General features: G+C 56.3%; 3 protein-coding genes across 3 annotated transcripts; 1 reads left to right on the top strand and 2 right to left on the bottom strand.

The window, feature by feature from the left end:
* Positions 1-10,153: 10,153 nt before the first annotated feature.
* On the top strand, positions 10,154-11,586 carry LY79DRAFT_668444 (uncharacterized protein; the record flags this gene model as incomplete). Its single annotated transcript, XM_060563528.1, has 3 exons — positions 10,154-10,400; positions 10,453-10,618; positions 10,677-11,586. The coding sequence occupies 3 exons, from the start codon at positions 10,154-10,156 to the stop codon at positions 11,584-11,586; spliced, it is 1,323 nt and encodes a 440-aa protein (XP_060415960.1).
* Positions 11,587-11,829: 243 nt separating this feature from the next.
* Positions 11,830-13,284, bottom strand: LY79DRAFT_548607 (FMN-dependent dehydrogenase). The gene is made up of 2 exons (XM_060557416.1): positions 12,161-13,284; positions 11,830-12,052 (listed from the first exon to the last, which is right to left on the bottom strand). Exons 1-2 carry the CDS (start codon positions 13,236-13,238, stop codon positions 11,889-11,891), a joined length of 1,242 nt encoding a protein of 413 aa, XP_060415959.1. The 5' UTR covers positions 13,239-13,284; the 3' UTR covers positions 11,830-11,888.
* A 625-nt stretch (positions 13,285-13,909) lies between these two features.
* Positions 13,910-15,021, bottom strand: LY79DRAFT_548604 (glutamyl-tRNA synthetase). The gene is made up of 2 exons (XM_060557415.1): positions 14,646-15,021; positions 13,910-14,438 (listed from the first exon to the last, which is right to left on the bottom strand). The coding sequence occupies exons 1-2, from the start codon at positions 14,861-14,863 to the stop codon at positions 14,030-14,032; spliced, it is 627 nt and encodes a 208-aa protein (XP_060415958.1). The 5' UTR covers positions 14,864-15,021; the 3' UTR covers positions 13,910-14,029.
* Between the last annotated feature and the right edge of the window lie 868 nt (positions 15,022-15,889).

Below are 15,889 nucleotides of genomic sequence, written 5' to 3'. Positions count from 1 at the left end.
AGGCAGAGGATGGCGGGACGGGCAAACAATGCAACCGGATCAATGGCAGGGCTTAAAAGTGCGTTGCTCGTTGCGGGTGCAGTTTGTAGTTGCGCTGTATGTCTGCAGTTTCTGCGCCGACTCGGAGGCTGGCAGAGAAGTCGAAAGAGATGCGGTCAGAAGCCAAGAACTGACGCTGAGCAAGCAAAGAAGACATACGGAAAGGGGAGGAGAAGGAGGAGCAGAACCACATGCGGAGCCTGGCCTGCATGGAAATGGAGCCAAACAAGTAACAACAGCGCCCAACAGAATAAGGGTACTCGGTCTAGGATTTGCTGGTGGATAGGAAAGGCCAGTCGAGGAGCGTTGGTGATGGGCCTTGCATGCAACGAACGGGACAACGCCTGGGTTTAATATACCTTGGTCAATGTAAAGACCTTGAGAAGGATTTTAAATCGGGTGCAAAATGGTTCCCTTTTTTTTCTTTTTTTCCTTTCCCACTCTCCCTCCTTGGGAAATGGACGGGGCGTGCTCTAAAAAGCTGGGAGTACTTGATAAGGGAAGGGGTGAGAGAGAAGGGGGGAAACGAATGAGAGAGAGATCGAGAGGGAAAGGGGAGAGGGAAAAAAAAAGGGCGACGAAGCGGAATGCGAGGCCAGAGGAAGGTACATGGTGAGTGCAGCGGGGCAGAGTCGGGAAGAGGGTACCTACATCTAAAATGTGACATGGCCATCTACCGCAATTCCTGGTTTGCATCCACTGCACACCAATCCGATGAAGCAGAAGAGGGCAGAGACACACGTGCACACCTAAGAGAAGAAGAAGAAGAAGAAGAAGAAGAAAAGAAGGACAACGGTGAACATACCTAGCGACTGCCCGTGAGCCGTACGTAGCCTATTTCGTAATATCCCACACCCCACTCGGGTCTGTGGGCGAGTGATATAAACTAGTGTTGGAGATATGGGCGAGGGAAGATGTGAGGTCAGCTAGGTAAAGCCAGAGGTCAATAACAGCACACCAACTACCTAGGCACGGTACATCGACCAACTACGTCGACCCTAAATAGCTGCTTGTAGGATGTAGGGAATTAGCAAAGGAGGTACGTATCGGGCCATGGCGTGCAAGGCCTGGTCGTCAGCTAGCCCGTAGATTTTGTAGCCATCCCGTTGATAGCGCAGCTAAATAAGTGGGTAGTGATCAACAGCTTGGTTGTGAGTGAGGTGTGTTGCTAGGTATGTTGGTTGGCGCAGGTAGGGCTCTATGGCGCATCTCCGAGTCCTGGATTGTGTTGTGCACGACGCATGTCTCGCCAGGGATGTGGGAGCAGCACTATGACCGGCCGAGGAGACTGGACGGACTGCACTTTGAGGTAAGGCAAGGCAATGCAATGCAAGGCAAGGCCCTCGAGGCATGATGGTTTTGAGAGGCGGAAGTCGGGACAAGGCGTATGATGGGATGGGATGGGATGTGGGGTGATTGGCTCGTGCTGCCCTCTTCAGGGATCTGCTGCCCTGCGAGAGTGTGCAAATAGCGCTGGCATGTAGCTTAGTTGTCGTCGTCGATGTCGGAAGAGATGGACGGCACGAACGCTGAGTGGAGGGTGAAGGCGCCGCCCCTTCTCCCCCCTCACCTCTTAGTGTTGTCGGGAAACGAAGAGGGATTGCCTTGGATACGTACTTCAGCATGAAGTTCCAGGGTCTCGACAAAAAAGATAAACAAGACAGGCTGGACGAGATCAGAGACAATGTGGCAGGGCATTCCGATCACAGGGGTGGAGAGGAGAGTATGCTGAAGTGAAGTTGCTGGTGTACGGATACATACCGGTAGTACAGGTAAATGGCATCTCCACCGTCCCGCGGGTTGACTTTAGCCGGGTACAGGATAGGGATGGCAGCCCTGTCCATGGAACCAGGTGAACACACACTACCACCGACACCCTAGGGATAGACAGCTAGCTGCCTACCTTGGCGAGGATGAGCAGGCGGGCTAGGTCAGGGTTCAAGAAGTACGGAAAAGGAGAGCCAACTTGGGACACCTGCCTCGCCTTCTCCTCGACGAAGGTGAAATCAATGAGTGATGAAAGACGTTCCGAACGTGGAAGGGGGGGCCATCAGCCCATGCCTGCCTGCCTGCCTGCCTGCCTGCCTTTGCAAACAAATCTCTGCGTGTCTGCTTGGGAGAAAAGAATGGGGATACATATTGATCTAATTGTTTTTGTTTGGTTTTGGGAGAAAAGAGCGGCCTCCACAGAAGGAGTGAGGTGGGCCCGGTGGCTACCTAGGTAGGTAGTGACGAAGTACTACAGGACGTAGGCATGTACAGTAAGTACACCCTGCCTACCTGCCTGACATACTATGTATTTTGTGCCTAACACACTTGGTAAACTACCCGAACTGGACCCTGGGCCAAGAGGAAATCGTGGATGGCGGGGACGGTGCAGTGCGGGTGTGGTGCAGGGACGTCGACACTAGACCAAGCTAGCCGGAGTCTTTACCGCGAGGAACATGATTGGGTGCAAGGCGTGATGGCACTTTGCAGGTGGTGTTGGTTTAGTAGTTTCTCGAGGGGTGGGGAAGGAGAGTACAGAATAAGAAACAAGATCCCCAGCGTAATAATGATGATAACAACAACAATAATAATGATTATTGATATTGATTGTTACCAAGCAAGGTCAAACAACGACGGGCAGTTGATCCAATCGATATGCGCCACACGCGGGTGCACTCATCTCGCAAGTTGTGGAATCATTGGGCTAGGTATCCGTACTCGGTCCAGATGCATGTTGAAGCAACCTGATCCAAGACACACACGCATTCACTCATTCACCTTGTCGGTCCTCGGGTAGCTTGTTTGCCCTCTCGTTGGCCGGGTTGGACACGCATAGCACATAGACCCGGAACGTATCACTTTCATAGTAGGTACTCGGTGCGGTGGCATTGTTCCTAGCCAGTCCAACACGGACCGAGCCTCTTCTAGGTACCTTGACGAACGGTAGCTGTCGCGACCCTAATGCAAAAGCAAACTAGGAAGGTCCCGCCGATCGAATGCAACGGGGACCGTCTTGGATACGTACTTTTGTCCTCGTCTCCACCACAAGCACAACCATGACAACGACCGTAGGAATTCATAGCATAGTATCCGTAGTAGCTCCTTCTTTTGTACGTACAGTACTTCCTATCCCTCGGTGGGCCCATTCCACCCCTGCTCGCCCCGCCTGCCTGCCTGTCTGCCTGCATGTATGCCAACTGGATGACTGCAACCCACGTGAGAGAGGAAAGGACGAAAAAGAAACCCCAAATCTGAAGAGCGGGAGACAGATTCCGATATAGCCTAGACCCTCGTGAGTCTTGCCATATTTGCCTACATCATCCGTCTTGATGTGTTCCCCGGTCGAGGCTTACGCAATCCCTCACTGCGGCGAATGACGCTGGATGAAAACGCTACTTGGTCTCCTCGATAACGGAACAGCAAGCGTCCGCATCAGCTCATTGCCGAACGTAAGACCAATGCCCTCTTCATCCCTGCTTTGTAGTCACAGTCTTCTTCGAGTTCGTCGCGATTTGGTTTAGAGTCCACAAAATTGCCAGGGACTCGAGTCTGCAGGCAAGTTGTCATACAAAAAAAAAAAAAAAAAAACCATGGGCCTCGCCGCTGATTCAAGGCGCCTTCCTTTCCTGGATAGGCACTGCTGCTCCAGCTCTCCCTCCTCCGATATAGTATCATTGCCGACGCCCCCGAACACTGTGCGTCAACACGAGTCGGCTCCGGGAGATGCACACAGGCGTGCGACCTCGTCAGGACTGGTTAATGGATGCGTGCACCAGGGAAAAAGCAAGCAAGTGTCCGGCCCACGACGATGATACTGGCTCAAGCTAGAAAGCCACCACTTTCGCCTAAGTTTCACGCCAAGGCTTATTTGTCGGGAGCGGCTTTGCTTTCGACTTGTTTGCTTCGTGGGAAGACCCTCCAGGCTCTCCCTCCCTGTTGATGGCAAGACCGAGACCCCCGTGTGAAGCAGCGCCTCTAGCAAGTATTTTGCGGCATAACCCGTGTGTCCTGCCGTGGTGCTTACGGAGAGCCCGGTTGTCCCTGGCTGGACTTTTGTGATTCTTTAAGCTATTAACAATGTAAATAAGCAAACAATTGCCAAGCCGACTAACCTATCCTACGACACCGAGGAACTTCTCGTTGTTGGACTTGGTCCTGGCAGTGAAGGCGAAATTGAGCGGTCCAAGTCATTTCCGTTGCTCTGGCTTTGTCGATTCTCCTAGTCCCCTCTGAGGTGGTGATTGAGGAAGAGAGAAACGGCAAGGGCCACCAGATCAGCCAGAGGCAAATTCAGAGATCGCGCGTCACACAACATGGGAATCCTTTGGAATCCTGTCCCGTTTTTCGAGTCCCAAACGCCAAAGAGAGCAGCCACCCGTCCGAGTACAACGGTTGGAGAAAAGGAAACGTACCCCTTTGCAGGGGCTAGTGTAGGTACTCACTCCCCTGCTCCGGCAAAGAGCTGCACGATTAGGTCGATTATTGCTAGGTGCTCCGTATTCACGCAAGGGGCCTGTCATGCTGACTCAGCGGTTGGGGCTGACAATTCACCCCCAGATGATCACATCGGGGACACCAGGGCAGCAGCAGGGCTCATTGGATGGGACAAAATGCAGGATGTGAGACACGGTCGACCGGTCGACTTGCTTGCTTTCCCATGGACTTCCCTTTTAGCCCCTACCCGGCGGTCTGGTCCTGAAGTCCGACTTCAAGCCTGGCAGGGCCTTATGCCAGCCCGTCCATGCCTTTGAGGAGGTTCTGGGCTAACTGACACATTATTTCTCCTGCTGCACAGCCATCGCCGCCTTGCCGTCGGAGTCCAGCTTGAAAGCTCTACCTGCCTGCTTGCTTCCGATAACAAATTCCAAATTTACGTCCCCCCTTTCACTCCATTGATGTCGCCACACCACGCCATACCAAATGGCACGAGCCGTCACGCCTCTGGGTCGAGCCGAAGTGATCATTGCACCCTCTACCCCTCGGAGGCGACGAGCATGTGTCGAAGGTGAACTGCGGAATGAGACCTTCAACTATTACGGGTACTGCAAAGATCATCGGGTCTCGCATCTCTTGGGCACCAACGAAGTCTATGACGCCGACAAAGTCCATCCAAAGACCCCCGAGCCAGCGCCTTGCACTCGAAACAGCCGCGGCGTCCTGGGTCCTTGTGGCACCTCCCGACATAATATTCTCCGAATACCACTAGATCATGGTCTGCGGCCAGAGCCGTGCGAAGTACCGTCAAATCTGGCCACTAATTCATCCGACCGCACACACTTTCATCTCCGCCTGGCTGGAGGTAGAGGACCACGGGCTTGAGGCTGGCCATCTTGCCCGTCTTGTGTCCTGTGCGCTTGCCTGGGGTAGGCGACCAGTTGAAAATCCATCTCGCCCGCTGCACGATTCGGCTGAGACATATAAAAGGTTTTCCCTGGCACCCACAAATTAGCATGGCACCATGAGTCTGAGCGGTCGATCATATCGGGAGCGATCTAATGGGACATCAGGCACCCGCCTTGCAGAATCCACCACTTGCACTTGGTCCACCTGAAGCGGCACCGGTTGCGGCGCCATCCGAAGGGTTCTCTATCGAATCGGGAGCCCATAGTGCTTGTCATTCCATGGGCAACCGCCCACCAAGGACGCCAGCAACACGGGTCCAAGACTTTGCAGACAAAGAAAGCATCCGCTGCATAGACGCCACGATGTTCAAATGCTTCTCGACGGCGCAAGAGGATATCCGCACTCGAGTTTCAGCCTGGCTTGTAGATCCGGTAGCAATCCATCACTAACCGATCGGCTGTCTCGCCGCAACTTGATACTAGGGCCTCTCATGCGGGTCTAGGGGACCGTCTTCCTGCAAAAAGCAGACACTGCCCAGGCAGGGAGGCACTGGCTCAGGCAGAAGGCATACAGTATGCAGGTAGCCGTATCGGGAGGAACTCGATCTAAATTAATGCAGTCAACGCTCCCATCCAGCTTCACAATCGGTAACCACTTCAGCGAATTACCCTATTGGGTAACCTTACCCTAGAAGCCGGCCAGGGGTGCTTGGTGCGACAGCAAGGCAGTGAGCATAAACATTGGGGTGAGGTTCGGCGGCCTGTCACAACATCGTTCCAGTCAGGTGGGTTGCATTCCAGGGTCTGCATATGCTGGGTTATTACTATACTTGGCATTTCAAATGTGGCGCTCGTGATATGCAAAGAACAGAGCAGATGGAGCTGGGGATGGCCACGTCATGCTTTGATCCGGAAGCAGTGGCCAATGCCAGAACACTGTGAGTTGAGAGCATGGTTGTTCATAGGCCCTAATGGTCACCGCTCATGACACACCCACTCCCCAAACAACTCGTCCTTTACCACCAGCAATCAGACGACTCGCTTAGTCCGAGAGTCCGAAATAAGCTTGGACGAACGCCGAGTAGCGACTCCGGTCGTTACAAATGAAGTCTGTAGTCCCACGCCGGGCGTTGCAAGCTCGTGGTCCTGGTTGTCGAGTCGCAATGCCGCCTTCTGTCCCTCTCGGGGTTTCCGGCCATGGTATGTGTCCAGGTTGGTTGCCATTGTTCATCCCAACTATTGTTGAGGCCCTGCAGGCTGCACTGCGTCTGGTTTTCGGACGAAATCATGGATCACTGATCAGCCCTTGCTTCCCATTGCCCCTTTGGTGACTGGGCGATGCTTCACACCACACGGGCCAAACCCCTGGGGATTATTTGGCGCATTGGATCCCTTTCCACCAGGGTATGCCGGCGGATGGCATCGCTATGGTCAGACAGAGAGGCTCAGAGCTGAGGAGAAACATGTTTGATTCCGCCCACTCCGCCAGCACTCCCGAACCATATCGTCACGGACCAGTACCTTAATCGTACGTGTTCTCACGATGCTTTGCAACCCGGGCTCACGTCTCTCACCAGAACTTCTGTCCGCGCGGGTGTGTTGTTGGGCAAATACGCAAAGCATCCGAGACCCCGCTCGCGGAGAAAGGGTCAAGTTCCCTGCACCGAGGCCGATGACATTCTGCTTCTAATTCACTGGACAGTATATCAGTCTCCTTATTCGGTCTGCTCCCCTGTCATAGCAGCCTTCCGGCCATCATGGAAAATCGATGGAACATCTCGGGAAACACTGCCACAAAGAATACGCTCCCTCTACCAAGGCACATCCGAAACGACGACAATGAGTCGCAGTTCGCACCTGGAACAGCTCCTTGCCAAAGTGGTACAATGGTGTACAGTGTGACGAAGACAGGACGTTGTTCTTGCAACAGCGTCACCTGTTGTACCTTGTGCAGCATCCCCGTGCAGCACGCGGATCGAAAATAGAGCCCGCAGCTGACTTCGGATTGCTGGGATGTCGATAATGACTCTGTATCCTGTCGATGCAAACTCTGCATCGGTGACTTCGACCCGCTCACAGCAACGCTCAAGGGCGTGGGGACAATATAGAATGTCTCCATCTTGACCTGGGACACGAACTTGACCTCGCCCAGGACCGGGCGCACGACGAGCTTCCAGCCCAAAACAAGATACACTGGTTAGAATATGTAGGCGGCGCCGAGTTCCGGAAACCGGAGGTGCGCGACAGTGATGCCGCCGACACCGCCTTTGAATCAGCCGGCGAGGATGTGCGTACTCATTCTCAGGCGATCCCGTATGCTCTGGCCTCGGCCAATTGTTCACTTGACGCGAATCCACGTCCGCTCCAATGCTGGTTACCTGAAGGAATCGTGAAAGCGTTCCTGGTAAGGTCGCACGAGCGGCAGGGGCAGTGGTTGGTAGCTTGGCGGTGCCCTTGCGGTTTGCTACGGTTCACTGCAGTTATCATACGATTTGCAAGCATGGACGCCCATCGTCGCCTCGGGACACAAGGCAGGATATGCTCTCAAAACATTCCATGTGCGCTGGCATAATACAGGTCTGGATTACTACTTTTGCGGGTCTCCAACCCTCAGAGCCATCTGTTGGATGACGAAAACCTGGGCACAGAGGCCACGGTCAACAACGGCAAGATTGAAAGTTGCCGGGTTATCGTGCCATGGTGTCAAGCAAAGCATGGCATGTAGTGTTAGTTTCTCGGAGCTGCAGCCTCATCTTCACCGGTTAGGGGTCGGCCGAGCCCGGGCAATTCAGGTCATAGAAGAGAGGTACGGCATAGTCGACGGCCCTTCCTGCACCTTGCCTGTGGCAAACGATATAAACCGGCGGCATGGCAGGCATTCAGCGGCTGTGAGGCATGGAAAACCGACGGTGGATGTCAAAGGGTATGACCGTATGCGTTGACGAGAAGCTAATCAGGTACTGGCTGTCACGCGGGCTCGGGAATCAGCCAAAGCCCGACTTGTATCCGAGTGGTCTTCGGCCATATTGAGATCGACCAAGGATTATGATGGCTCTGCGACCCACTGAGCCAAGCATTGACGTCGGCTGGTAATGACATATGTGTGTCATGGTCCCGGGTTCCAGAGGTCTGTCCTATATCATACATCAACCCTTGAAAAGGTTCTTTCTCTTCCAATTGCTGCAATTCGCTCACAGCGCAGGAAGTAATCCGCCAATACTGATGGCGCTAATTCTAAACGAAGCGCTTGCTCGAGGATGGTTTGCCGCACCACACGGTACAGGAATGAGATAACCTGGTATCTATGCCCACAAGACATAACTCGGCGCATCGTTACACCGATGCTTGTTCGAGTATCAACAAGAGCTACGCGCAGTATCGATGCGAAAATGTCTCAAAAAATAGACGAATACTTTGAAAACAACCGTCGTGCCAGTGTAGTTCTGTACACAGCCAACTAACAGGGCATGGTGCGAACACGACACGGCATCTGATCTACAAAAAACGCCATCCCATCTCTAAATTAGGTGGGCTCGCCCGGCGCTGGGCATTCTCTTGCCGACGTGGCCCGTCAAGACTCTCCCCCCCCCCACAAACCTCGTGAGAGGCTGCAGGAACAGCACCCAGAGGAGGATCATCCACGCTATCGGCCGAGCATAACCGGTCTCAGCTGACTGCTCGGAGGGGAATGGAATTTGGCGCACAGATTGGCTAATCTGCCCTGCCTCGTGGGCGGCGTTCCGCCCTCATCCCCCCAGAGTTCCGCAGTGAATGCTCGAGACCCTTGATCCAGACACCGAAGCGGGGAACGGCGGGAGAGCCCTTTCCGGCGTGCAAGGCTTCCCGCTCCTTAGCGACCGACGTCTAAGAAACGACGCGGGGCTTTCAGTCAAGTTCGCTGCATGCCTCTTCAGCCGGCAGGCTTCTGATTGGGCGTGGTTCGCGAGTTCGACCAGGAGCTGGGCTGAAGCCTGCCTTCAGCTACAAGCCACATTCTCCGGTTCGGGCTTAATGACTTGATAGTCTTGTCTTGGGCACCGTTCGACTCCACCGCACACCGCCATCATGCCGAATGCTCAATGCCAGCAATGAGCTGTCGTGGCCGGCGAGCCAGAGGTTGACTTATCAGGCTGCGGCTGGGTAAGAAACCGTGACAACTCGAGTGAATTCCCAGACTCTGTGATACAGCGTCTTTTCTGGTTCAGCCGAGTGATCACAAAGCAGTAGACGTGGAGTAACGATGAAATACGAACTGGGACGGTGACGATCCCCTTGACTCATGGTTGGCTAACACGACATGCGGTCGAGGCTCACAAGAGGAGGCCAGCGACCCATAACTGATTATATTCCTGTCTGCCTTGCCAGCCCGCATTGTTATACACCATCGCAGCACATCAGTCCGTATCTGTACCTCGCGAGGTGGAGCTTCTACCTGGCCCAACCACCCATACCCGTCGGGCCATGACACCAACCACAAGTTGCAGGACAAGGAGCTGAGGCTGAATTCCTTTGGCGTACACTGTCTTTTGAGTCTCAGCGACGTTGGGGGGCGCTATGGCCAGCCGGTTCTCCCGCAGGGCGTGCTCGGTTCGGGGACTTTCACCTCATCCCGGACAGGTGTGGTTGCCGTCGCGCAGGCTGCCTGTCTCTGACTCCCTTTTTTCTCCGATAGCCTCTCCTCGTATTCGTCTTTTTCTTTCTATAACCCCTCGCTCCCTGCCCCTTCTCCTCGTTCCCACCCTCTTCCTGTTGATATCTACCGGGAACAACTAGGATCCATCAACATGGGACGACTCACTCAACTAGGAGCTCTTGCTTGCTTGTACCTGGGCGCGGAGTCCAAAGCACTGAGATGGCAGGACGACACCCCGAGCTGGGTCCCGCCCAGGCAGACCATTGCCGCGATGAACATGGAGGAGCTCGGCTTCAGTCCCAGCCCTACGGCGGCGCCCGACCCGGCCAATGTCGAACTGAAGCTGGCTAAGCGCGTGAGAGGCGACGACACCTGCGGTTATATCTCTGGTATCTCGAGTGAGTTGAGCCTCGACGACATAGTTTAGGGCTATTGCTGACCTGGGTACAGCCGATTCCATCTACTGCGATGTGGGAACTTGCGTCATCAACAGCTTCCTTTCTGTGGCCGGGTGCTGCGCGTCTGCGGCGGTGACAGACTGCAAGATCGCCAGCAGCTGCTTGCCGTCATCGTCCTCGAGGCTCTACTCCAGCGGTGATACGCTCATGCTGTACTGGTACGTTGCGCGTGTCCATTCCGCCCGCATGAGGGCTCTGTGTCTCACAGACCAACAGCTCCTCTTCGGCGAGGCCCGAGTGCCTCACATACGTCTACTCCGGCTCGCTCTTCAACCGCTACACCCTCTTTGGATGCGCCGCCAGCGAAGAGAGAATCGTCGTCTACGCCAATCCCACAGATACCTCCCTCACGGACGAAGGGACAACGTTGGACGCTGTAACTAGGACAGCTCCCTTTGCAACCGACACCACCGACACGGAGACCGAGGCCGGCACCTTGTCGCGGACATCCCCGACAGCCACGTCGAGGGGTTCCAGCGGCAGCAGCAGCGGTGGCGGCGGCGGCGGCGGCGGCGGATCGTCTACCCCAATAGGTGCCATTGTCGGCGGCGTGGTCGGAGGTGTGGCGGCCATCGCCCTCGTCGTTTTCGGCATCATCTTCCTTCTCCGCAAGAAGAAGAAGAAGGACGCAGCCGCCGGCAACGCCGGCAACCAGCCGGGCCCCGTCGTCTATAACGGCCCCCAACCGCCTCAGCAAGGACCACCGCAGATGTATCAGCAGCCGTCGCCGGGAGGCTACGGCCCTTCCCCTCCGCAGGCAGGAGTCTTCCCGCAGGGCTTCGCTCCCGTGGACAACAGGCAGAGCATGCTTAAACAGCCGTACGACACCACGACGGGCTCGTACGAGCAGACCGGTGTCAGCCCGCCCTCGAGCCCGCCGCCTATAAGTCCCTCGCCGACAGACCAGTCGGTGGCACCGCAGTACGCTCCGACCCAGAACGGCCTCAGCCCGGTGTATTCGCCCCAGCAGCAGCAGCAGCAGCAGCAGCAAGGGGGCTACTACAACGCGCCTCCACCACCTACACAGGCACAGCAGGTGCCACCACAGCAGCATTACCAGCAACCCGGGTTCTCGTCCGAGCTGCCTGCTCACAGAGGTGATGGCGAGCTGCGGGAGCTGGCTTAGATGGTGGAGGATTGTTGGAAGAGGACGAACAGCGATGATGGATTTAATTCGCCAAGGTCATGATGTTTGCGAAACCCACTCAGCCCCATTCACGGGAAAACGGGTTTGCACAAAGACGATGAAAGGAGGGTATAGGGGAGAAATAGAGGGGTTGTCGTTACGTATATATGCAATACCCTAACGTCTTTACACGGCCTGGACGGGGCTTACGACCCCTCTATAATGCACAAATGATCTTTGTTTTTGCCACCAAGCATGCATCGTGGATACGTCGTCATGTGCCTTTGATGCCGGGCAAGGCTTCACAACCGGCTGTGTCTGTCACGGCGCCAGGGCGTGTTTGGGTTGTCCTGCCGTCCCGGGACCAGATGGTCCACGGCCAGTGTGTTGAGAAAGCCCGGGTGGACCTGGTCGAGGCTCGTGACGCCGCACATCTTCATCGTCGTTTCCAGCTCGTCTCGCAGAACTACACAAGGCCAGTCAGTCAGTCAGTCAGTTACGGCCGGCCCGGGGGTTTTTCCTCGAAACACTGAAAAAGGAAAAAGAAAAGGTGTGAGAGACGGGCCCAACTCACTCTCAATGTACCTCTCCACGCCCTCGGCGCCGTAGTTGAGGCCATACAGCAGACCCCTGCCCAGACCAACCGCCTTAGCGCCCAGGCACAGCGCCTTGAAGATGTCGGTCCCGCGGGAGACGCCGCCGTCGACGTAGACCTCGACCCTGTCGAAGACGTGCGGGCAGTTCCTCTGCAGCTCCAGCAGGACCATGACGGTCGCCGGAGACGTGTCGAGGCTGCGCCCGCCGTGGTTCGAGAGCACGATAGCCTCCACGCCCGCCTCGGCGGCGCGCTCGGCGTCCATCCACGTCTGCACGCCCTTGAGGACGATGGGCAGGCCCGGTACCGTGCGCCGCAGCCAGGCGATGTCGGACCAGTTTACCGACGCGTCGATGTAGCTGCCCATGATGCGGCCGAGGGCGCCGCCCTTGGCGTCGTTGCCGGCGCGGGCGCCGGAGATGGGCGAGGATAGGGACTCGTCGGAGCGCACGCGCTCGTCGGCCTCGCGCTTCCCCGGGATCGGGGCGTCGACGGTGAGGAACAGAGCCTTGACGCCCTGAGCCTGGGCGGAGCGGATGAGGCGCTCCGAATTGGCGCGGTTCTTGTCGACGTACAGCTGGAAGAAGACGGGCACGTGGGGCGCCGCCGCACCCTCGGCGGCGGGAGGGGAGGGGTGCGTGGCCCGCGCGGCGAAGATCTCGTCCAGCGGGAAGGACGCCGAGACGGACACGCACTGGGGGATCCCGGCGGACTTGCAGGCGCGGCCGAGCTCCTTCTCGCCGTCCGGGTGGACGAGACGGGCCATGGCGGTCGGCGAACAGAAGATCGGGGCGCGCACGGGGTTGCCGAGGATGGCGGTGGATGTGGAGACGGAGGCGACGTCGACGAGGATGCGCGGGCGGAGGCCGATGAGGGCGTAGGCGGAGGCGTTACGGGCCTTGGTGTGCAGGTCCGTCGCGGCAGAGGAGATGAAGGCCCAGGCCTTGGGGGAAAAGGAGACGGACGCCGCCTGCTCGAAGTCGTGGGCGGAGATGAGGGTGTCGAGCGGTGGTTTGGAGGGGAGGGCAGTGGGCCCGGGTGGTTGGTCTCGGCCCATTGTAGGTTCGGGCTCTGGTCGCGCTTGCTTCTGCCGCTTCTGCTGCTGCTGCTGCTGCTGTTGCTGTTGGAAGCTATGCTGTCGAGGCTTCGGCAGCGCGGCGCCGGGGGCCAGGACGCCCTTGTGGCGGTCCGCGGGGAGCGTCGACCTGACGAGGTTGGGGCCGTGGACCTCGGAGTAGACGTCGGTGGCGTCCTTGCCGGCGCACTGCAGGATCACGGCGATGCCGCCGGGGTGCTCGCGGACGAAGTCGGAGAAGTCGTAGACGTGGGCGTCTATGACGAGCCAGAGGTCGCCGATGCTGTTGTGTTTTGATACCTCGGCGGACGTGAGTTTCGGGGGCATGGTTCCGGTCGCCAAAATGTTTACCAATTGCTCGCTCGATACGCACACTCGACCCGGCATGGGTGTTGTGGAGAGGCGGGGGCGGAGCGCGCAGTCGGAGTGAGAGCTTGAGTGGCCATCTTTGTAGGTTGCCACGGGCCGGACGCTAAGGCTCGAGTTCGGGGGGCACTGCACCGAGAGGGTCTCTCGGTGGTGGGGTTGCCGCCTTTGATGCGGCGGGCACTTATTTAGTGCTGGAAGGCTGGTGGGGGGCTGAGGGGTTCCCCAGGAAGGGTTTCACTCGCTAAAGCATGCACGGAATACGACCATGTCATTGCGGTAAATCACCGGGGTAGCATCGGCAGGCAGCTAGCTGGCTGTCGATTCTTTTTTTATTTTTTTTATTTTTTTCATTCAAAAGTTTTAGGTAGGTTTTTCTATACTACTACCCCCCTTCCAACCTCGTCTCACCCCGCCAAAGCTTTGCCGATAAGAGTTCTGGCCCTCTCGCTGTGGTCCATCTTCAGCGCCAGCGCGTGGCCGGGCTCGCTCATCTTGGCCCACGTCTTGCGCAGGATGCCGATGATTTTGTCCTCGTCGATCTCGTCCTTGCTCTCAAAGGCATCGAACTGGTCGTCGAGGAAGACGAGGCACGCCACGTCCTCGAGCACCTGCGTCTCCTCGTCGGCGCTCAGGTTCTCTTTGCGGATGAGAGCCGCCACGCGGTCGACGTCCTCCTGAGGCAGGGCCGGGTGGATCTCGGGCGACGATGAGATGAGCTCAGCCACCTGCGCCGCGGCCTGGGACTTGAGCTTCGCCCGCCAAGCGAGGTATCCCGGCCGGGTCATTGGATACGTGTTGCGGGGGGTCTCCCATCTGTTGAGTAAATTCGCCAGTGAGTCAGACCTGTCATGCTACCGGCATTGTACCTAACCCATCCCGGAGCGGGAGGTCATGCGTCTTGTTCATCGTCTCATATGCTTCAAGAGTTGCAGCTAGTACTACTTTTTATAAGAAAAAAAAAAGATTATGCAATAAATAAATAAACAAATAAATAAAAAACGGAAAGGGTGCTTATGTTACCTCCTGAAGTGCTGGGCGCGGCAAGCCAGCTGTAAGACGGGAGACGCTGAGGGACATCGCACAGCCAGCCAGCGGGTCATCTTCTGGGCATAGTCGAGTTCAAAAGGGACAGACTCGACACCCGACGGCCTGGGGTCTTGCCTGTGGGCCTCGTCGATCAGCTCGAAGGCCTTTTGATAATTGGGCGGCAGCTTAGGCAGTGAGGGCGACGTTGCCATTGTTGCGTGAGTGAGGGTGTAGTGTAGGTACTGTAATCGGCCGTGTGTTGTGTTGGGGTGCGACGGGTTGGAGGGGGTGGTAGCTAAAAAAGAAGAGGTTGCCGCTGTTTCAGGCTTCCGACAGGTTTCTTGGTCCTTTCCATGACGAGAAGCTCGGCTATTCATAATCGCTGCTCTATAGCCGCCGCTGCTGCCACCAACAATGAAGCCCTGAACGACACTCATGAGTAAGCAGGGGCGAAGGATGACTTGATTGGCTGCACCCACTATGGTGCATAGTAGCAGAGCCTCAACCCGATCCCCGGACCTTGTCGTTGACATCAACTTGATAATGCCACACGTCCTTACATGCCATGCCTGTACCTACATGATAAACCCATTTATCTGCTACGCTCCCCTCCCCGCACCGGCCCGTCGACTGCAGCTCCTGCTGCTGCTGCTGCTTCTTCCTTGCAACCTCTACGTCACACTTGGCACGTTACAAGACGACGGACAAGCTTCAGCATGTTCTCAGTAAATCATTCCAACGGGGTCCCCGGTAGACTTCGTCCCATCATGTGTCTGCGCCAACGCAGATCGCACAGCCGCCCGGTCTCGCCAGATCTGGATCCAGTCATACTTTGGCTGGACCCCGAAGTCTTGTTTCGTCCCTTCGTCCCATGTTTAGAATAGCTGCGTACGAATGTCTGTACACAACCTACACCACCTTACACATGCATACCAACTGACTTCCGGTCGACCTGTCTGTGTTCTTGGCAATTCCGCCGTCTTGGAGAGGCTGGACATGAACCGTATTGGTAGCTTTTCCGGGGACGCGTAGTTGTAGCCAACTTCGAGACCGTACTTTGATCTCCCACTCTTGCTACTTTCAACCCCGCGGCCGACAATTTTTCCATATATTGAATATGGTGGACACATCATTTGCCACCTTTGTCCTTTTGGTGAAGGGATTCGTGCTTTGACAGAGTGTCGCCCACACTCACTCTTACCTATATCATCCGCAGCAACGTCTCAACTTCCTCCCCC

This window comes from Colletotrichum navitas (genome assembly GCF_030913465.1).
Source record: "Colletotrichum navitas strain CBS 125086 chromosome Unknown LY79scaffold_18, whole genome shotgun sequence".
Lineage (NCBI taxonomy): Eukaryota > Fungi > Ascomycota > Sordariomycetes > Glomerellales > Glomerellaceae > Colletotrichum > Colletotrichum navitas.
This window is presented reverse-complemented; position numbering and strand designations above follow the sequence as displayed.

Bases quoted from the DNA above. Each gene is read 5' to 3' on its own strand.
- LY79DRAFT_548607 (XM_060557416.1), bottom strand. From the start codon at position 13,238: ATGGGCCGAGACCAACCACCCGGGCCCACTGCCCTCCCCTCCAAACCA. The intron at 12,053-12,160 runs GTGAGTTGGGCC...GGCCTTGTGTAG, and splicing joins CGTGGAGAGGTACATTGAGA to TTCTGCGAGACGAGCTGGAA.
- LY79DRAFT_548604 (XM_060557415.1), bottom strand. From the start codon at position 14,863: ATGGCAACGTCGCCCTCACTGCCTAAGCTGCCGCCCAATTATCAAAAG. The intron at 14,439-14,645 runs GTAACATAAGCA...TTTACTCAACAG, and splicing joins CGCGCCCAGCACTTCAGGAG to ATGGGAGACCCCCCGCAACA.